General features: G+C 37.7%; 1 protein-coding gene across 2 annotated transcripts in view; it reads left to right on the top strand.

Annotated features, from left to right (window-relative positions):
- The window catches only part of LOC104034083 (serine/threonine-protein kinase D3), a 30,356-nt gene that overhangs the window by 3,364 nt on the left and 3,997 nt on the right, over positions 1–22,995 (top strand). For both annotated transcript variants that reach the window (XM_075707013.1, XM_075707012.1), the window contains 11 exons: positions 1,166–1,355; positions 4,157–4,234; positions 6,234–6,417; positions 7,993–8,116; positions 10,979–11,056; positions 12,694–12,970; positions 16,166–16,218; positions 16,594–16,666; positions 20,007–20,113; positions 20,710–20,871; positions 21,359–21,457. In XM_075707013.1, the coding sequence (XP_075563128.1) occupies positions 1,166–1,355; positions 4,157–4,234; positions 6,234–6,417; positions 7,993–8,116; positions 10,979–11,056; positions 12,694–12,970; positions 16,166–16,218; positions 16,594–16,666; positions 20,007–20,113; positions 20,710–20,871; positions 21,359–21,457 (1,425 nt within the window). The remainder of the gene's footprint in view (positions 1–1,165; positions 1,356–4,156; positions 4,235–6,233; positions 6,418–7,992; positions 8,117–10,978; positions 11,057–12,693; positions 12,971–16,165; positions 16,219–16,593; positions 16,667–20,006; positions 20,114–20,709; positions 20,872–21,358; positions 21,458–22,995) is intronic.

The raw sequence follows: 22,995 nt of genomic DNA, 5'->3' as shown, positions 1-22,995 counted from the left end.
TGTTATAATGGTTATGATGATTGCTGAGAGGCTATCAATTATACTGCAACTATATTGGGATCTTAAGGCAGGGCAGGCAGTGATTAGATCCATTTGTTCCATTGCTGCTTTCACCATGGGATAAAAGCAGTGCTTTTGACGCTTAGTCTTTCTTACTTATCTAATTCTATTATTTTACAGTATAACAATTCTCTTACATTCTTACCATAGTTTAAAATATAAATTGTATAGATTTTCTAGTTCAAGAATGGAATTTTTTAGCTAGAGGCTACAAAGCCTAGTCTTGAGTCATGAAAAATATTTATTCTGATGTTTATAACTATTGGCGAGATTTATTCAGTGAATGTGGAATTGTAAGCATTTCTCTTCTGGTGGAATTCAACTTTGATTTCTACATGTGTGTTTAGTACCTCTTTGACACCTCTTCTTTGCTATCCAGTTTCAAATACTTGGCTTAGATGATCAATAAAACATTATCATATTTGCAGTTCATCTTTCAGCAGTCTTAAAATGCTTTAGGTCAGATGTACAGGGCCATGTTCCTTTACATTATTCTGTAGATGTGGGTAACTGTACATTTATCTGGGTGAATGTTCAGTATGATACCCAGTGCCTTTTTTTGTTTTAATTGCCAAAGTTTTTGTTTTAACTTAATTTCAAAGATTTCTTGTGGGGTTAATTTCCAAAATGATTTTTTAATTTTCTAAGTATTTTTGCCTAACTTAGTAAGCTATCCAGGAGTGCTGTACTTTGCTTTTTAAAACTGATAGCTTGAGGTAGTGATTTGATTTTTGGTTTGCCTACCTCCAGCATTTTCCATTTTGTCCCCTACATGGGGGTCTGTATATGCTGTCTGTGAACCTTGCCAGGTTCCTTAAAAAAGGTCATAAAAGTGAATTTTTAGCATTTTAGCTTCTGTGGAAATAAAGATTCATACATACTTTGCTGCTCTCTGCAAGGATTTTTCTGTCTGGGGTTTTCTTGGTTTTGTTTTATGATATCAGAATGTCCTCTTAAAGCTTCTTGGCCAGATTGCTGTCTTATTCAGTCATTTTCTGAGCCAACACCTCCTTCCCAGCTCCACTGAAATTTCACACACACCCCACCCCCGCCCCCTGAAGTAGAACTGTTTTCATGCAAATGGTGTATACCTTCTTTATTGCAGCGCTGCTGCCCGGAACCTAGTAAGAGGATTCCCTCCTGGAGTGGCCGTCCCATCTGGATGGAAAAGATGGTGCTTTGCAGAGTGAAGGTTCCGCACACCTTTGCTGTTCACTCTTACACTCGTCCCACCATATGCCAGTATTGCAAACGGCTGCTCAAGGGCCTTTTTCGCCAAGGAATGCAGTGTAAAGGTAAACATTTAATTTTCTGCTGCAGTGATAAGTTTTAGTAAAGGTCTTGTATTTAAAACTGATTTCAACTTAGATTGCCAGAAAGTTGTATACTGCGAAAGGGGACAGTATTAACTTTTGAAAAATTGCATATTTTTGAGAGGATTACAGCAGCCCTCATTTTCATTTTAGTGGACTGTGCATTGTATATTTTTCTGAAAAATAAGATTTAATCACTTGTAGAATCGGAACACCTTAATTCTACAAGGATAGTTCCAAATTAATAAAAATGGGAAATACTTCCCTTTGTTCAATGTCTGTCTTCTAGACTCATCACTAAAGAATTTGTAACTTTTCATTATGTTATTCTAGTACAGAATGCTGGTTATTATCTTTTGGAAAAAAATTATACAGGTAGGTGCCTTTCCTGAACTAGTTTAGTTCAGCTGCATTTTTATTATCATCAGCTGTTTTTTATTTAGCATATGTTAAGGTGCATGACTTCAGTTCTCAGACCCTTTTATGCAGTTCCTAGGGCATAACTATGACATTGTGATCTTCTTCCGGCTCTTTATTGCTGGATAGCACAGATCTGTCAGCTTTGTTGCAGGAAAGAAAACTAGTGATGAATTCTAAATATTAATATAGAAAAGACTTTCCATTGCTCTCATGTGAGTTTGTCAAACATGAGTACCAAAGGTCAACATTTTGAAAGAGATCACTTAATACATTTTCAGTTACCTTTCGTAGAAGAGAGCAAAAATTGTAAGCTTATAGCTGTGTTATTTCTTTTGACTAAAAATACTGCTGTCTCATGTAAGTAAGGAAGAAGTTTTATCTTCCGTTTCTGTTTTTTTTTTAATTTGCAGTCTTTGTAGTCTGTGTGAAGTCTGCATCCTGAACTGTTTTTGATCTTTTTCTTTTTTTCAGTCAGTGTGTCTCTTGGATACATGTAATACATAAATAATGAAGCCTGAAAAAGATGCTTTGCAGTTTTAACATATAGATGCTACTGACCATATACGGTTTTGACTGTATATCCAGCTGAACAAATGGGGCTACCACATCAGTTTCAGGAAAGTGAATGACACTGGATAAAAATAGCATTTATGTATGGAAAACAAGCCTAGAGAAATGTTATGTATATGCACAGGACAGAAATAAGTATATGAATAGGCCTCCATCTGTGCAGTATGATCCTATACGTATTTTTAATGTATCAGGAATTGATACCAAACAATCAAAATATTTTCATACTGCTTTTTCCTACAGATTCTTAAGGTTTCCCACCGCCTTCCTTGTGCACATTCCTAAAGCTTGGGGTCTTTCAGCAGTCCCATGTTCCTGAGTACCCGTAAGAGCCCTGGATTTCTTGAATTCATCCAGGCTTCTACTTGGACTCTGAGGATGATCTTTGGGATGCTAAGGCTATATTTGTGGTAATAAATTAAATGTGCTCTGGAACATTCCTGGACACTAAGGTCAACTGGGACAAAATGACCAGTGCTCATGAAGAAGTTTTCTTAGCATCCCAGCTTGGGTGGCTGTATGCAGACTGCCTGTTGGGAACAGTTTCATGGGATGCTCTGATTTATGAACTAGACCTGGGAACTGTTTGGGACTGTGCTAATGCTGTGGGCAAAAACATGCTAGGGGACGTTTCTAACTGTTTACTAGACTAGAGAGTTGCATTGCAGTACCCAAGAATGTTTCTGGATATAGTTTAATTTATTAGGATTGACTTGCTCTTAGTCTTTGTAGTTCCCTGGTAGGATTTGAAAAGTCTCTGTTTCTTCCAGCCCCATTCAAACTAGCAAAGTAACCATATTCTGTAATATGGACTGAAAACACTGCTATAGAAAGGACAGTTCATTGGTGTCCTAGGATGCTTCCTTGTAGGCACTTAGAAGCTGAACAGCATTGTATTTTGCTCCAGGGTTTGGCTTCTCTGCTACTAAAAATGGGGAGATAATGATTTTTCTCTTGTCTGGGCCTAAAAGGAGAGCACAATGAGCTTTCTTTGGGTAGCAGAAAGGGGCTAAATTATCAGTTTGAAAACAGTTGTGGGGGCAGTAGGGAGTTTTGAAATTCATTATGTTGATACAGAGTTGAAAATTACAGCAGTGGCGCTAATAAAGGAATTTCCTGTTAATACCGCTGATGTTGTATGCTGGAATTTGCTCAGTAGGCTGCATCTGATACCTCAGATGCAGAAATGGCACACATCCAGGTTAGATTTCATCTGCACGTCAGGCCAGATCTGGACATAACATTATTCTGTCTGCCCTATGTCAGCAGGCAGAAGTGGAGCTTCAGTGTTCAGCCAAATCTGTAATCTGAATGATAGGGGAACTGGACTTTGCGATTTACTGCAGAGTATATTTGCTCTGTGATATAGGTGTGTGATGCTAGAGGCTTTGATGGCTGCAAGTCTTAGGCAGCAGGTGGGGCAAAATGATAGAGCTGAGACATTTAAATCATATAGCAATGGAAAAAAGGGTGTGGAACAGATGAGAGGGTGGGAAAAATTACATCATAATGGAAAAAATAACTACAGAGAAAGACAGAGAACTAGAAAACTCTTTTGTCCTGGAAGGAGGAAGTGCTGACATAATAAATAGTGGTGGGACAAATCAACACGTGACATCAGGACAAGATTGTTAATTTCCTTCTGGAGGTGACCTCATTGGTGCTGTCTTCAGTTACATGCAAATGTGTGCATCTGAACTGAAGCTTGTGATGGAAGTACTGAATGATAGAATGTTAGCGTCTGAGTAGGAGTAAGATTCTGGTATCATGGGCTTATTTATCTTTTATTTTAGACTGCAGATTCAACTGTCACAAACGCTGTGCATCTAAAGTACCTAGAGACTGTCTTGGAGAGGTGACTTTCAATGGAGGTAAGATGAGAAACACGCTTTCAAATACTGACAGATCTTTGGAGGCTTAACAAGATGCATTAGCTTTTGGTTCCCTCATCTTTGAATATCTTATGTCTTTTTGTTTTCTCTTCCCAGTTTTTTCACCTGAGATCACAGACAATTAAAAAGATTCACTGTAAATCTTACACTCTGGTGACTTTCATTTTACTTAATCAGTCTTGGCAAATATAGTATGCTTTGCTTGAGGTTGCTCAAGGAAAATAAAAAAATCAAGAAGCCTTCTCAATGTACAAAAATTAAACATCTGTTGTGATCGGTCTGCTCATTGTTCACCATGAAATATATATTTTTAAATGTTAATAACTGAAGACAAGTACCATTTTTTGTGACTTTCTCATATCCATGATTTTTAGTGGCCAGAGCTAGCCCAGCAGTTTGTGAGGTAAAAGAGAAAGGGAAAAAACAAAACAAACCAAAACACCCTGCTCTGATTTTTTTCAAGCCTCAGTTTAGTAGGACTATTTTCTGAGTAGACCTTACAGAGTTGAAAGGGGAAGGTGAGGAATGGTGTGTGGCAGAAAGTTCAGAGTCTTATTCTTAGAAGTTTTAGACCAGTATTAAACTGACGAAATACGGGATGGATGAGCAGACAGTGAGGTGGATTAAAAGCTGGTTGAATGGATGGGCCTAGAGGGTGATGATCAGTGGCATGAAGTCTAGTTGGAGGCTGGTAACTAGTGGTGTAGCCCAGGGGCCAATACTGGGTCCAATCCTGTTTGACATCTTGATTAATGATTTGGATTATGTGTACCCTCAGCAAGTCTGCCAATGACTGGGAGGACTGGCTGATACGCTGGAGGGTTGTGCTGCCATCCGGAGGGACTTTGGCAGGCTGGAGAAATGGGCTGACAAGGGGTAGTTGGACCAGATGACCTCCAGAGGTCCCCTCTAACTTCAACCATTCTGTGATTGTGTTGTCCAAAATCTTGATCCTTAGCATGCATATTTTTGAGGGGAATAAAACTGATGACATGCAGCAGATCACACCAAACTGTACAACCTGATTCAGAGGCCTCAGCAGCAGCCCTCTTAGCCAGTGGGTCCATTGCCATTGCATAACGTATCCCATCTGTTCATGCCTGCCTTCTCCAGCTCTAAGGCTCTTGCCTGGGTCTTGAGACTGATGGCAGTGAACAATAATGTGCAACATGTTGCTGCAACCTGCTTTCACCACCCTTGTGATGCTAAGGTGCTAGACGACGTAGTTTGGGAACTGCAGTTTCAGACAATTCTTCTGTGGACGTAAGGAGTTGTTTATTTTTGCTGTTCTTTCTCCCATCCTTAAATTGAACTCTCCTCAGCCCAAAAAAAGAAAAAAAAAAGGCTACAGATGAAGGTATTTGTATGTCTTAATTCTTAGTTTTCCACAGTGCAAGTTGTACAGCTTTTGGACACTTTAAACTTCTGCCAGTAGAGAGTCAGATGCGAATAAGATCTGTTGTGCTTTTCTCTTCCTGCGGTACCACAGCCCCTTTCTCTCTTCTGCTATTATGGGCTACAAGGGCAGCGAGAACAGAGTTGGGTTTCTGTTGACGGAGAATTTCATTTGCACAGGAATAATTCTCTGGGTCATCTCTAGCCATCAAAAGGTTACTTTGTACTTACTACTTGTGGAACAGAATTACTTAATGAGATTTACGTTTAGACCTTAAGCTTTTCTTTCAGTATGATTCTTGTTTTGGTTGGGTCTTTATTGCCTTGGCATTTAGCAAAAACAAATTGATAATGTTCATTAGCACGCTCTGCATCATTTATCAAAAACGAAGATTGTTTATATTCTGATTGTACTTTTATGTTTACTTGCATGAATGTGAACTGAGGAAGAAATTTTGTGGAGTTTTGGGGGTTTTTTTTGGTGTGGGGTTTGTTTTTGGGTTTGTGGTTTGTGGTTTTTGTTTTTTTTTTTTTTTTTTTAATTGTGTAATTGAAATATATCTGAATCCTGTGTTGTTTCCAGAACCTGCTAGCCCAGGCCAGGACTTGGATATGCCAATGGAAGTTGACAGCAGTGAAATGAACAGTGATGGTAGTCGGGGTCTAGATGATGCTGAAGAGCCCTCTCCTCCAGAGGACAAAATCTTCTTTATGGATCCATCTGACCTTGATGCAGACAAAGACGAGGAAGCTGTCAAAACCATCAGGTAAATCATAAGGTGGATTTCTTTGCTCTGGATGTACTTTCCTCAATATTTTGAAGTAAAACTTTGAGTAAAACATTTCTGATAAGCAGTAAAACTGGGTTAAAAGTGTAGTTTCTCCATTTGTGTTTTTTTTAACTTGAAACTGCTTTGTAAAATTATCCTGTCCCAAGAAAATCTGAAACATAAATAAATTGAAATATTATGGTCTCTTCTAATTGGAAAAAGTGCTGTGCTATGACTGTTATGAAAGAAATAAAGCTAGTGGTAAAATTTATGGCTTAACTTGACGTGGCTAAGACATGACTAAGATCTTTGTGACTTTAGCCTAATTTAGTTACTGTTATACATGTGTTGATTTAAAAGGAATTACTCAAGATATTTTAATGTTCACATCACAGTTTATACACATTTGAGGCAGAAGTTTGATTCATATAACTTGAATGTGATTTTTCTGGAGTCTTCTATCTGATAACTGTTACATAGTTCCTTTAATCAAGTTTGGTCTTTTTACTTTCTGTATTACTCTGAATAGTGTCATCCTGATTTTAGGTGAGTCATTATTAATAATGTAAGAGCAGTTGTATTGGGTCAAACCAAAGGTCGTTTTAGCTCAGTCCTTAATAGCAAATATGTGAGGAAGAGCATATAGTGATACCTTCTCAACTTTCAGTGATTTATAGCTCAAGGACTTCCTGAGTTGGAAGTAGCATCTCTTTTGTGTTCCATCTCTAGGTAGGATTTTTCCATTTATTTCTAATAGCATTTGAAGCAATTAAAGTGGGTTTGGTGTTGGGTTTTTTTTTTGTTTTGTTTTGTTTTTTTTGGCATGCACGGCATCCTGTGGCAGCCAATTCTACAGTGTAACTGTGTGCTGTGTTAAAGCATCCTTACATTTTTAGTTTTGAATCTGCCATGTGATTTCATGTGTTTGCAAACATTTCTGTTAGTGCCACATGTAGGAGCTCTGGTGTTAAGCGGGCAGCTTAGTGGTTCATTCCATCTTCAACAGTATGAAAACCTGTATGTTTAATGACTCTGTCAGAACGTTATAGACTGTCAAATTCTTTGTCTGCAGGACATTTAATATCCCTGAGCATTGATAAAATTTCCTAGTGCAGCTGTGATTTGAGTTAACACACCCCTGTTGATATTTTCATAAATTGAAAGTATGCTTAGATAGGGCCCTTTATTAGTGTAATAACAATATGAAGAAGTAGTATAGTCAACTTAGACAAGAGAAAATAATAGCAGTGCTGATGTAAATTATATTTTTATGCTGGATTAAGACCAGCAGTCTCAGCCAATTGTTTTGAGAGAGGACGATTTCTGTAGGTGTCCTCATTCCAGTGTGTTTCTTCTGTGTTCCATAGAGTAATTTAAGTGCTACAGTACTTGCACGAGGAGAGGTAGGGGAAGCTCAGATACCTTATTAATTTCATCTATCAATGAAGTAATTTGTATGGGAAGAAAAAGTGCCTGTTCCTGAAAATTATGGGCTGAATGTGTAGTACCAGTGTAATTGCAGTACTGTTGTATTTTAACTTGTTAAATATTAGTTGTTCTATCTTTTTTTAGTCCTTCAACAAGCAATAATATTCCTCTCATGAGAGTTGTACAGTCGATCAAGCACACAAAGAGGAAGAGCAGTACAATGGTGAAGGAAGGATGGATGGTCCACTATACTAGTAGAGACAATCTGGTGAGTAACTTTAGTTTCTTCGTACATTAAGTTATATTATTTTTCTAAACCAGTGTATTTTATTTCTCTTATTTAGATATTCTGATTTACAGTATCATTTGAAAGAACTTAACCATGATGTTCATTATAAAGAAATCTGGTGCAAAGGAGAAACTGTAGTTTATTCAAAATTCTTCATGTGGTGATTCAACAGTACTGTTCCTTCTCCTTTTTAAGAAGGAAAAGCATCTCTAAATTGTCTCAAATGAATTGCATGTTTAAGATTGCAGCTTTTCTGAGATGATAACTTGGAATAATTTGCTTATGTCATCTTTCTGTTTAGCAGTTGAACTAAATATTTGTATCAGTGTTTTTATTCAACTACATGAAAAGGTGGAAACAATTATAAAATTATGAGTATTGAAATGGTTGACACTATTATTCTAATGATCTAGGTGTTTGTAAATATTTATGTGTAGATGTGGGGAGCCCTTCATTCCTCTACCAATTCACTCTATCTAAAAGCAGGCATTATTGAACACCATCCCCCTCCCCCCACCCACCAAACACACTATTCATCTTGACATCAGTGGAACAGAGAGTTGTGGCTTGAATGTATGTCCTTGGGTATTCAAGCATCCTCCAGAAAGACTATGTTGTTTGTTTCCAGTGCTACCAATAATGATCTCTTAATTGAACCTTCTTAGGCAAGCTCCTTGGTTTTGTGTATTGAGGAGGAAGATAAGGAAGAATAACTAGGTTCCTTAGAGTTGTTTGATGGGAGGGAGTGAATCCTCTTGTCTTCTGGTGGATGAATGAAAAGGATGAAGTCAAGAAGTTCCCAGATCTCTTGAAGCACAATGAGTCATGTTGAGACTGTCCATGAAAGGCAGCATAAATACTTTTGCATTCTTTGTCTCTATGCAGGAGTCTGATTGAAGGGCACTTCAGGAATTTAGAGAAGCAAAGTTATTTAAGTTCTGTTGAAGTCAAGCTGAGGGGTGATATGAGTCAGCTCAGGTTACTGTAGTATTTTTGTTTTTTGTGATTGTCAACTAAACAGACCACTGTAAGTGGTCTGTCAGAAACTGCCTTACAAAATATTTGTTTAAAGTACAGTTTTCTAATATCTAGATGTATTTATCACAAACCAAAATAAGTATTTAGCATAGTTTAGATGAGATTCCAGCCAAGGCTACTTAACAGACACGATTATCATCAGCTGGCTATGGAAAAACTAAGGCCAGGTAGTAGATGAAGATGAGTAGTTCTCGCAGTGTTTAGGGCAGACCTGGTACTTGGCTGCAATTTAATCTTTCGGTACAGCGTGTACATCTTTCCATGGACCTTTTTTGTACATCCTCATAGAACAGTGGTCAGATTGTACACCTTAGCTTAGTTTGATTTCCCCCCACCCACCCCATCTGTCAGTCTGGCTGCTACCTAGATGGTATCTACCGAAAAAGGCCATTCAAATAAAGTGGAATATGCTGCCCCAAAGCAAAATACCTTCAGCCAAGCAAGATCTCCTAATGGGAGGAGATCATTGGCTGTTTCCCTTGACCACCCTGCTCTCAGCAATGTCAGACTATTTCCACTTCCTGAAACAACTTGCACTTTCTATCAGTTCCAAAGAGGTTCCTTTTAACTGCAATATCTGTATACTTCTTGCTGACCCTGGATAACAAGATATTTCACCCTTTATAATGAGAAGTTTCTGTATTATTGTCTGTATTCTTTTCCTTACTCTGAGACTGTCCTTTCTCAGAATACGGTATGGGCAGATTTTGGATCCCTGAGTGAGTTACCAACCTGTTCCTTAATTGCCCTCCTCAGAAGTCTTTCCTGATTCATGATTTAATAAAGAGCATATATATCCAAAAGACAGGTTGACCCTTATACTTTCAAGCAGTTTCCATTCAGTGCTGGCTGGGAATTCCATTTAGTTAAATCCATTCATGTCCTATGTTTCTTTATCTAACTCCTACAGGTAGTCTTAGCTTCCCCATGATTGAAGTCATTTAAGCTCTGCTGTATTATGTTTCAAACTAGTGTCATTCTAGTTAAGGCCAGAGTTAAGGGTCTTTGGATTTTTTGTCACAGAAAAATGAAAATGGTTTTCTAACTATACGAGTATGTTCCAAGCAAAGTAAGTTAGATTTATACAGCCATATTAGCTTTCTAAAAGCTTCTTTGTTTTGAGGAATGTTCCTCTGCTTAAAATTACAAGACAGTTATGTGCAACAGCTTATTCATATTACTTTTTGGTGGAGATGATATTTAATTGGTGGAGACTTCCAGAAAATGGCTATTCAGGCTGCCTTGATTTTTATTTTCTTTTTTTCCCCCAAGATATTTTGTCCACTTGAATCTTGTAATCTGTCTGTCTTGCCACTGTGTGCTTTTGACCTTCTAGAATTCTGTGTTGACAAAAGAATTAAGGACTTGTTAGGCTTCCTCAGTCCTTGAAGTCTTGCAATGTTGGTGTGAGGGCACAGCGGGAGAAAGCATGACTCCCACAATTGTTAATAAATTAAAATAATTCAGGTTTTGTGAGCACATGCATCTGGAGTGAAACCTGTGTAGGTAAGTGTTTTTCCTGTGCAAGATAACTGTTCTTGTCACTACTTGCTATTACTGTAAGGTAAGTGATTTTTTTTTTTTTTCTGGTTTGTGGAAATAATTTTTATGAGCCTCTTCCTGAGTTTAAAAAAATCTTTATTCCCAAAGTGTATATTTTCATGTATCTAGCCTAAGATGCAACTGTAGATTAATGTTAGTTGATTATCTTAGTCATTTAAAGCCTTTCTCATTTAAATAATTGGTTAACAAAAGCCATACTAGTGATTTATTTCTTATGTTATTGTACTGTGCATTTTGTAGAGAAAAAGACATTATTGGCGACTGGACAGCAAATGCCTCACGCTATTTCAAAATGAATCTGGAACAAAATATTACAAGGTAATTAATGATAAGTAATAATTATGTTGCACTTGATTTACTCAGTGCTTTATAGATCTGAAATCTACTTGTGAGCAGTATAAGTATTATCTCAATTTCCCTGTCTCTTTTAATCAAAACTGTGACAGGTTAATTGTTGGCCAAAGCTTGTAAGTGAGAAGGACCAAGACTAACTCTGAGAAGTTGCTTGCAGCTCCTGTTCTAATCCCCTTGAGTATGTCTCTCCTTACATTTTACATGTACTGTTCTCCTGAATTGCCTAGCATATTAAGCTTTCTTCACAATTACCAGAGAATTTGTTTGGCTGCCAGTCAATGAAGGCTAGGATTTTTGTGTTCTAAAAGTAGTGACTGAAAGTTTGCATGCTTACGTATTTTATTTCGACGTTCCCAAAAATTAAATTATTTCCAACTGTACAACTGAAAGTTGCAAGCAAGATTCGGAGGAAAATTTACTGTGCAGCCTGGCATTATATAAATGAAACTTAGCAATAAGTTTAGTATATTGTTAATATAGTAATGTGTTCAATGGTGGAATATTCAGAAGATGTGTTCGAATGTATAAACAGGATTTTTCCCTTTCTTGTCTTACACCTTTAGGTGGGGGTCCAAATCTTGCAGCTTCTTCCTTTATAACATCTCTAAGATCAAGCCTTTTCTCTGTACACCCAGCTAAACTTGCCCAGATCCTTTTCATCCCTATCTTGACCAATGCAGTCTCTTCTTCTCAGACCTCCCTGATACTTGTATTGCCCTGTGCGTTCAAAACACAGCTGGTAAAATATGTTCCTTGCTTGTTGCTCCGTTATGTCACTGCTTTTAGTCCTTTGACTTGCCCCTTTGCCCCACTTTTTTTAACTGCTTAAATCTCGGGTTATTTGTCTTTGCTGTTAGAATAATTCACAGTTGTTGCCTTTACATTTATTTGCTCTTCATCTTAATCAGCTACTGTCTCTTATCCCCCTAATGCCAGCCTGGTGTTCACCTGCTTGTTCACTACTCTTGCAAGTGACGTGCACCTGTGTACCTTCCCATGTATGTGGAATGTCCTCTTCCAGCTAGTGTGAACTTGCAACCATTTCTTCCTTCAGATCTGTTCTCTAGTACTGCTTGTGCCATGATCTTAAACTGACAAGGTAGAGGAGTCAGTAGAAATGGTTAATATCTGTATGAAAGAGAATCTTTACCCAAAACGATACGTGAAGCAGTGCTTAGTGACTAGCTTACATAACCACATCCTCTTCTTAATGTTGTCTTGTTTCACTTTTTTCACCTGTCTTGTTCTTCTCTGGTATAAACTACAGGGGGAAAGTGGTCATTCTATAGTTATGCATCATTTGTATGTGGTGGGGGCGTGTCTCATGCTGAATATAAATGCAGTTTGTCTGAGTACAGAATAGTAGTTGTATAGAGAGAACTGTGGTGGGGCTGGAAGTCTATCTAAGCTTGTATAGAGGAATTCAGAAAACTGTGGGTGGGCAATGGTCATGCACAGTTTGACATTAGTTATGAAGCTTGATGTTTTGGTGTTTTGATATATTTGCTTTGATTTCTTTGCAAACACTTTAAGTTTTGAATATCAGTATATGAAAATACTATGTGCATTTTCATTTTTTAATCTTTAATATTTTTCTTCAGGAGATTCCACTTTCAGAAATTCTCCAGGTGACTCAGCCTCGAGATTTTTCAAACGTGGTGCAGGGCAGCAACCCATACTGTTTTGAGATCATCACTGACACGATGGTGTACTTTGTTGGCGAAAACAATGGCAGCAGTCATCACAGTCCTGTTCTTGCTGCCACCGGAGTTGGACTTGACGTAGCTCAGGGCTGGGAGAAAGCCATTCGTCAGGCTTTGATGCCAGTCACTCCTCAAGCTAGCGTTTGCACTGCTGCAGGACAAGGAAAAGATCACAGTAAGCAGGCAGACAAGGCACTATTATTCATATTCTGAAGCTGTCAATGGTAGAGACTCCTTTCAGAAAAGTGCTTATTTAGAGTGAAGTATATTCTCTGCTGAATTGGGTCTGTAATTTTCCGCAAGTCTCTAAAAAGTGACACTCAGGTTTGTGGAGGGTGGGCAAATCCTTTAATCTGTTGCAGCAGGAAGTAGTTAGTAGTTAAGAATCAGATTTACAATATTAATGCATATTGCAGAGCTTTATTGTAGGAGCATTAAGAACTCCCACGTAGTTGCTGGATGTAAAAAGGGACCATAGTTTAGGTATTTATGATACACTTAAAAGTGTGTGTGTGTGTATATATATTCAGATTATATACATATACTCTGAAAGAACTAAATTTGGATGCTTTTTGATGTTATCCCCTATATATCTTTTTTTAAATCTGTGAGATGTCAGTAGCTAAGGAGAAGAAAAGGACTTAGTGATGCAATGTAAATACTGCCAGTGATGGAAAGAACTTCTGCTGAGCTGTGGGTGGTAATAAAAACTACCCTATTCTTTTTATGCACCTGTCTTCCCTTTCTTTCTCTGGCATAGGATCATATTCATTATCAAGAATCCACTAAACTGTATAATATAACTGTTCTTTCTCTTCAGACATCTCCTTGTTCCTTGCAACAACATTCATTCACATTCTGTAGTGAGACTTATGCTTTCATTCTTTAGTTTCCTTTCATCTTCCGGCTACTCCTTAATCTTCTTTTCGGGAAATCTTCTTCTGCAGGAGATTCTGAAATTAGTTTCTCTGTCTCTGATAGCTGGCTACTCTGCATCAGCAACAGTTAAGAACATGTAAAATACTAGTCTGAGGTAAAGACACTTTCTGAAAATGCAGCCATGGTCTGAAATGGTAAACTATAAAATCCCATACTGGTATCTGTATTTAATTACAGTGAAGAAACATACCTGTAAGATGGTACCTCATAACTGGCCTTGTACATATGTAAAATGCCACTTTTGATATGAAATTCTTAGTTCCAAATATATATATACCAAAGCTCTCTTTGTTTTCGGGAACCTAGGGCTACTGTTGCTGAGAGACTTGCAAAGATAGTTGTTTTTCCAAAATCAATATTTTTTTTCAGATATAAAAAATACACTGTTAACACTTGACAGTGGTAGGGAATAGAGCTGCAGGGGTAATACAGAGAGGAAGTATTTTAAATGTTTAGGATTGTAGGAGTATAAGAAACTATCATGGCTTGTGGAGTGGCATTCACATAGACAACTCAGGTGGGTTTTTAAACTTTAAAAAGCCCACAAAATGTCCGTTCATCCCTCTCCTTCCTACACACTGTGAGCCATGAAATGTATCCCAAGAGCCTTTAAGAAAATTAGGCTTTTAGTTAAAAAACCAAAACTCCAAAAGCCTCAAATGGGTTCTTTTAAAGGAAAAGACCAGAAAAGGAGGGAGACATTGCTAGTGCTTGAAATACTTGCAGCAGCAGGGAATTTGTAGTGTCAAAATGTCCACAAGACACTAGCTAGTCAGTTTATACCACATTCTAGCCAGAAAGTAGCTAGAAATGAGGATGCTCTTCCAGTCTGACCCATGGGAAAGAGTAATTTCTGACTTTGCACTGGTGTTTGGGATGCAATGTTTCTTTGCGGGATGTTTCTGAGCTGAAATGAGAAAGAGAAGATTAGTAAGCTGTTACCTGGTATAGATTACATATTGAATCCTGGCATGATTACTGATTTCTTTAGAAGTCACAATTTTTCAGCCCTTATTCTTATGCATTTCAGACACTAGAAAAATGGGTTTATTTGGAAGGGATAACTCAGTCTTTACCTACTAGGTATTCTGTATTCTGTAGCCATCTGTGGAGAAAGGTTCAGTGTGTTCTCTTTAAACAGTTCGAAAAAATGTATCTTTACTTTCTAGTTACCTTGTTTCAACCTTGCTGCAGTTTGTGTTGACCTTAGTAACTTTTTTTTGTCTGCCTACTTTCTGGTTTTTCCTTGTGGTCTGTGCTGTTAATTCTAATATAGACTTGACTATGGTCAATAATCAGTAGACATATGCAAGGCTGTAATTCCTTCATATTCATATTTCATATTTCAGATGCAGTGTTTAGCGTGTCTTTGAGAACTAGTATTTGTTGCTATCTTAAGTTTGTAAATTCCTTCTTTGAGATAAACCACAGCTGGCAAAAATCAGATACAGACATTTTATTTGTTCTCTGAAATCTCAGTACTCTTAGGGTGATAAAGGCTCTTTTCAAAGTGCTAATAAATCTGTAGTATATCTTCTATCCACCTTGTAGGTGAACTTGTTCTACTTTTTTTTTTTTTTTTTTTTTTTTGAAGTTAATGTAACAAATTATAGGTGACCATTTGTCTGAGACTCTTCACCTCTGTCTTGGAAGTCAAAGGAAAAAGGGTGTTTTCTACCTGCCGTGATGTATCTCTTGTCTGTGCATCATAATGTTATTCCTGTAATGAAAACTTTGTGTCAATATCTGCTGCAGGCTGAAAAATTCTGTAGCTTTTTATCTGGTGCTTTTACTTGCAAATTGCACTTCCTAGATGTGCTCTTATATTCCAAAGATTGAGATGCTTCTGTAGTTTGTCCATGAAACAAAGATTGTTTATATTACGGGTTTTATTGCTTTTTTTAATTATCAGGTCTTCTGTTACTTGCTTTGCTTGATTTGTTTCCTTATGCATTAATTCTGTATATCTTGATGCCACAGAAAATTAGTAACCACGTTCATTTGACTATAAGGGATCTACCTGGTCCTCTTCCCTGTATGTTTCTGTATTATTACCAGAAATTCTTAGTACTTTACTCTGATACAATTGCCACATTACTATTGCTTTTGGGTCTCCACATCTCTATCTTGTACACACTCATACTGTTCTATTTTTATAATCGGCAACATGACAAAAATAGACAAATAATCCCAGCAAAACTCGCAGGGTTGTTTGTTTAATCAATCTGTGAAATTTGAGTTCCAGGGTGTGATGTTACTGCAGAACATCGATAAAAATCATTTCACCATGACTGGGTTAGAAGTCAGTAAAGGTTTTTTGTTTTGTGGTGTTCCTTCCCCCCCCCCCCGCCCCCCCCCCCCCCGTGTCTTTTTTACTAGAAAAAGCCTGCCCTTTCTATTTACTTACTCAGCCGTATCTTCTTTATTGCAGAAGAGTTATCTCTAAGCATCTCTGTTTCAAATTGCCAGGTCCAGGAGAATGTGGTGAGTCATATACATTGTATAATAATGGTGTTTATTTACCTGGGTATTACAAAGTAATTGATAGTAACAGTGTCTGGATGAGAAAGCAACATCAGGGCATGGTAGCTAAAGAAGTCTGTGTTACATACAGGAAGTAATCTACTTACCTGGCACAGCTGTTAGTCTGCATGGATGTATGTCCCTGCTTACAGTGCAGCTAAGTGCATCCTTTCAGTAAAAGTTTGTTGTGTTTTTTCCACTCCATTCAGGATAATGATGGCACCCTTTACAGAGTTTGATTAATGTCATATGTAAATACAGTTTAGCCAGTATTAATATGCTCATGAATGTTTTGATTGCTCCTGATATTTGTGATTTCTTTTTTCCATGCATTAGGATATCAGCTCTGTGTACCAAATATTTGCTGATGAAGTGCTGGGTTCTGGTCAGTTTGGTATTGTATATGGAGGTAAATTACATTAGATTCCATTATGCATTTATTAAGGTAGAATGTCTGCTTGATATAATTAACCTTTTCATATTTGCTTAGCTGTATCTAGAATGTCTAAGTGAAGTTTATCTTGTTTGGATTTTGTTTGGATTACTGTGTCATCTGTGGTTTTACGTACAGTATTTCTTACAATTCATTTTTTGCATTTAGAGTTTTGCATTGGCATCAAAATCAGTTTAGAATAGGCATTACATTTTGACCACAGTTAAACACAAAGCAATCTCTAGTCTGAATTTGGCCTTGGTTAATGGGGTTTTTTAATTGCAAATTCTAACAACTGTTGTCTGTATTATACAGTATTAGAAGTCATGAATTTAAGAAGGCTGTCAGTTATACCTGCTTTTAGTGATATCTGAGAGATGTGGCCAAAAGCAATAGAAAAATACATACTTTAGTTTATACTTTGACAGTATTTATGCAAACGTCTTATTGACATATTTTATGCAAACAGTTTCTCTACAAATTTCTGTCAGCAGGATAAAGTAGAGGGAGGAATTCTTTGTCAAGAGGTCTCAGTTTTAGGTTTCAAATGTAGTTTTATCACTTTTTAAAAACTTCTATTGCAATGTATAACTTGTTTGTAGTATGCAATCACAAAAAGAATACTACAAATGCACCATATGAATTCTGTTTTATCTTTTTCTTTTTTTTTTTTTTTTAATCCAATGTGTTGTATCCCAAGTGTTGAGAAAACCACACACCATAGATCTGGAAAGAAAGAAAAAGTGATAATGATTTAAAAGTGGTAACCTTTCTGCTTGTGTCATGTTGTCTTTCTAGTCAGGGAAGTATTGTGAATAGAATACTAGGAAGTATTGTGGCTATGATTCTTCTGTGTGCCAGCTGTGTAGTTAAATACTTTTCTCTGTTACTTCTGAACTGCTTGATGGAAATGCAGTTTGATGGTCTGATTTTACATTGCTCTTTAGAGAGGTCTATTTTTTTTCCTCTGTATTTCTTAAAGCATAGTGTGAATCAAAGTATGCTTCCTCTCTTATGAATAGAACATGCACAAATGCAGGCAGTAGTTTAATGTTTTGATTTTATTTCTATACATACTCTCCTAAATTGCATTTTAGATAAATCTCAGCTTGATAGTTTTCATGATTCAATGCTTATAAATGCTTATAAACATAATAAGTGCTTACAAAAAGCTTTTAATATAGTAAATCTTTTAACTTAAAGATGTCTTAAAATATATAGGGTATGTATATTCAGTTTCTTCAGATAAAATCACAAGCTGAAGGAGCGAGAAAAGAGAATATAAAAATTCTTTTGCTGGCTCTGCACACTGCTTAATTATTGCTGGTGTTTGGGGAGACTAGATCTGGTAACTTCTAATATTGGCTTCTCCCCACCCATGTAGACTTAGTGAAATAATGGTAACAAAACCTTTTATTTGAACAAACAAAGGTAAAATTAAGTTGCTTACATTGTTGTGGGGCTTGGTTTTTTTTGTGTCCTCTATTCTGGACAAACATTTACAAATTGTAAATCAAGAAGTTATAAGATATTGATATCCAACTCCTCTTTCTTTCTGTGAGAACAGTTTCCCTCTGCTTTTCCTGTTTTGGTTAGTTTTGAAGGGTCTGAAGAATGGAGACAGAAAAAAAAGAAAATTATTGACGGTTTCTTATGATGTAAAACTTGCCCTGAAACCTGGTTGGTTGTGTTGTACTTAAGAAAAGGAATTTTCAAGCTGCTTTTCTGTTAATCTTTCTTCAGGTTCAATTTTTAGCTCCAGTCTAGCTTCTGTAGTTAAGTGTTTTGTTAGTTTGGTGGTTTTGCTTTACATTCTCTTGCAACCTAGCATTTGTCTTCTGGGTTTTGCATCTAGTTCATAATTGACGGTATTTCTGCTACATTTCAAAATAATTTGATGTCTAGTGGAGCCAGAGTCACTGTCCCTGAATCTAGGGTTTTATTTAAATTATAGCTGGGTGCTGTGATTTCTAATATTTGGCCTAAAAATTGCTGATTTGTTACAGACAAAATGCCAAAGCTCCCTGTCTCTCTCTCTCTTTCAAGACTTCTGGCTTTATGCTCTTGTCTGTGACAGTCCATTATACAGTGCATGCTTTCCTTAGGACTAATGTAATCTTTTTAAAATTTACTTTTTTTGTGCTCCAATTGTTAGTTCTATTTGGTAACCTTGTAAACCCTTTTGGACCTTGGAGATGTCTCCATTAACTGCCTTCATCCAGTGGAGATAAGCCTGGTTTTGATCTTTTATTCATGATGATGTTTAAGGCAGGTGCATTAGGTGCTTGGCACAGCAGCTTTTGGAGCAGTTCCTATGCCCTGCCTAAGCCCTGGCCACCAGCACTGACTGCAGAGCAGCAGGTGAGGCCTTGCTGGGTGGTTAGCGAGGCGTAGCTGGGCTCCCCGCAGCAGTGCCAGTAGCGTCCTCTGTGCTGCTTGCGCTGTAGCTGTGTGTGTCGTCCCTTTTCCTACAACGGTTTCCAAATCCTCTGCTGAGCAGATAATGACTTTTTTTCCTTTGGTGCAGACTTGTATAAATATTAGTTTAGTATTAAATGTCTTAGATTCTCAAGGACTTGCAGCATGTGATCCCATTAGCCTCTCTTATGTGAATGTGATAGAAGTCAGTTTAGCAGTTGTGGAGAGGCTGGGTAAGCGCTTAAAGCTGCTCACTTAGCCCTTGAAACATCCTATCTGTGTATTGCAGAATGCTTCCCATTTAGCTGATGCGGGTTGCAGCAAGGAATAGTATTTGGTGCTATTGACACACTTTTCTTTCTTACCACAACCTTTTAGAGCTTTTTGATCGCAACAGACTGCCTCCTGGGTGTTAACGTGTTGTTCTTCATGGCACATAATTACCCCTGTATTCCCACAGAGTATTAGATATAATTTCCTGTGCATGTGGAGTCCATAAAAGTATGAAACCACTGGAGAAGACTTGTAAATCTTTCTTCACGTTTGTCCTGAATAGTTTTGTTGTTTGGTTTTTTTACAGGGGAGGCACTGTTCTGTGGGAGTAGGGATTACTTACTCATGTGCAAGTCCCTTGCACAAACAAAAACTTCACCTAATACATGTAATGTCAATGTGCATACCTGACAGCAGAGTGGTAACAAGTTTATCTACAACCCTCCTGCTGAGGCTGCTCACTTCTTGTTACTTACATACCAGCTGCAATTTTAAATGTGAATACAGTAATATTGTACATTTGTACAAAATAAACTTGTTTCCCCAAAAAGGAATTTCTGCTGTAATGTTTTATAGCTATGAATTGCTTCTGCTTCTTGATGGCTCATGTTGACTTTCTGTTTAGGAAAACACAGGAAGACTGGAAGAGATGTGGCTATCAAAGTCATTGACAAGATGAGGTTTCCAACTAAACAGGAAAGTCAGCTTCGTAATGAAGTAGCCATTCTCCAGGTACAAAAGTATTTTTGGATCATATTGGAGTTTGTCTCAAGCCATTAGTTAAGATTTTGTAATGTGTGTAAGTGCTCTGAATTGATTTCTAAATCTGTGTATGTGATTTCTGAGTCTTTTTGTAAGAGGGAATCTTAGAAGAGCGGGAATTCCTGCGTATTTGGTAGAATTGATAACTTGGGAGTGGCATCTACCCCCTGTAGGGGATCCACTGAAGACAGGTACTTTGGCTCCATGTTATCTCCTGCAGGTAGCAGGAAACTCTGTATTAGTTTTGGCTGTCTTCCACTACTGGCTCCTCAATCTATGAGTATTATTCTTGCATGTTCTGTACTAAAGCTACGGAGTGTATCAACTGTAAAATTAATCATTATGGATAATGTGTGTTAAAACAAATTAGTCTTAGTAGTCATAATGGGCAAGTTTCATGGGTTGATGTTTATGTTTCAAGCTAGTTTCTTGCCTCAGACATTCTGTTTTTTCATCTCTAACTCTCCACTTAACTGCTTTTTCATTTGGGGTACAACATCTTTGTGTAATTTGGGCGATTTTGTACTGTTTTATTTTAGTGATGTACCTATACTACTTTATTTTAGAATTTGCACCACCCTGGGATCGTGAACCTGGAATGTATGTTTGAAACCCCAGAACGGGTCTTTGTTGTGATGGAAAAGCTGCATGGGGATATGCTAGAGATGATTCTTTCTAGCGAGAAAAGTCGACTTCCAGAACGAATAACTAAGTTCATGGTCACTCAGGTTGGCATTCAGTCTCTCTTCTTTGAGAGGAAAGGCTAGATTTGTCTTTTGTAATTACATGAGAATGGAGTTTGGAGAAGGAGTTTTCTGTATTGTTATTTAAAAGAGACAGCACAGAGGGCCACACGCCTAATCAAAGTTGAATAAACATGGAAATAATTTTGAATGTTAATTATGTCAATTTTTTTTGCCCTTCTTTCCCAAAACATAACATTACAGGCATCCAAAGATGCATGTCAAAACAGTAAGCATTCAAAAGACAGAGAGGGAGGAGGGGGAAGGGGGGGGGGCGGGGGGGAGGGGAAGGAATATCAAAACCATCAGTTCCAAGTCTTGATAGGCTGGAAAAAAATAGTACTTGCACAGTATATACAGGTTAATTCTTGAAGGCTGTGTTGATACAAATTACTGTATTGCTTAGTGTGTGTGGCTTTTGACACTTTTGATCCACTTGAATAGTTCTGAAAATGTTCTGTCCTTTTTGTAGATACTTGTTGCTTTGAGGAATTTACACTTCAAGAATATTGTGCACTGTGATTTAAAACCAGAAAATGTACTACTAGCATCAGCAGAGCCATTCCCTCAAGTGAGTGAAGATTAAAAAATATTTCTTTCATCACTTTTTGTTGTTCTTTTTTTAAAGAAACATATGCATTGCAGCTTAAAAGGTCACCTCTTGTGGGATTGTTCAACTTAGACTAAAATTACTTGAACTACATGTGTTACAGTTGTGGGGGGTTTTTTATTTTCCTTCCAACTTTTGGCCTACCTTTATGCTCAGAGTTCCATTTCAGTTTCTTTCCCCTCAGACATGGATCATGTCTCACAACAACGCTGTGCTCCAGCATTCTTTATTCCAACGAGCCTGAGAAGTACAATTACTGCCAGGACTTAGCAAAAGGCTGTGTAGACTGCATCTATTTTTATGCTTGTGAAGAGTGCATGGAAATTGGTATTCTGGGTTAGTGAGAATAGTCCAGTGGAAAAGGCACAGGACAAGAAGCTTCAAGACCAGTCCTCGTTCCTGTTCCAGTACTGTTGAACCCTGGGAAACAATTTCTTCCCTGTTGTACATCTCCTTCTCCTCACTCTTGTCTGTCTTGCTTATAAGCTGTTGTGAAAAGGGACTGGCTCATTTGTCACTGGTCTTGCTCAGGGATCTTCATCATCATTATGTAAACTAAATATAAACTAAATAGCTCATTTCTTTAAGAGAAGTACTGTTCAGCGATACTAGTATTTATGTACTGTCAACACTTACCCCAGTCAGCTATTACCTTAGATACCTTGGATAGTATGGATTTTGTGGAGGATATACAGCAATTAAAATCTGCTAGGCAGCATCAGGGAACTGCTTCCAGTCCTGTGACATTAATGCAAAGTAGAGTGGACTTTTGGAGAGTCATTTGTGTACATTTAGTGCACTGCTCTTTCCTATACCCTGAGGAGGGCTAATAAGCCCCACTAACTTGGGATTAGTGTTGGACTTGATCTGGATCCTTTTTTTTCTGTACAAGTGTCTGCTGTGTTCAAATGAAGGAACCATCCCAGAACCATGAAGACTTGTGCATCAGTGCAGCCATCAGCTCTTGATGCTTTTTACCTGGATGATTATTGGACTGTTCTGCTCAGAGCTGGCTGGGTCTGAGTTCTAGTTAAAATGCATCATTTGATTTCTCTGTAGCTGAAGCCTCCAGCTTCAGGAATATGATTAAGAAGAATGTAGTCTGGCTGGGACTCAGGTGCTTTTTTAAATTTTGGTTCTGTGCCTTGTGAGGGTGTGGATTTGCCTTGGAAAATGAGCTGAGTTTGGAATCAAGTTGGTTTTTTTTTTTTTTTTGTCCTTATTTGCACACTTGTGGTCATGTACTACACAGACTGCCTCAGACCTGAGTCTGTGCAAGGCCAGTTCAGGGCTCAGTCTGAAGCATGGTTGATCCACAGTCTGCAAAACCAGCAACCTAAAACCGTAACTGACTGGCTTAGGTAACATTTTGTCTTTGTTTCAGTGCGTAGATGTTTAAATGATGTCAAAAACAGTATCGAGTACTGCTCTGGTCTTGGGCAGTAGCATGCTTTGGAGATGAAGCAGAGGTTTCTCAGTTTAAAATATATTCCTTTTGC

Source organism: Pelecanus crispus, chromosome 3 (genome assembly GCF_030463565.1).
Source record: "Pelecanus crispus isolate bPelCri1 chromosome 3, bPelCri1.pri, whole genome shotgun sequence".
Classification (NCBI taxonomy): domain Eukaryota; kingdom Metazoa; phylum Chordata; class Aves; order Pelecaniformes; family Pelecanidae; genus Pelecanus; species Pelecanus crispus.
The sequence above is the reverse complement of the archived record's forward strand: the minus strand, read 5'-3'. Positions and strand labels throughout refer to the sequence as shown.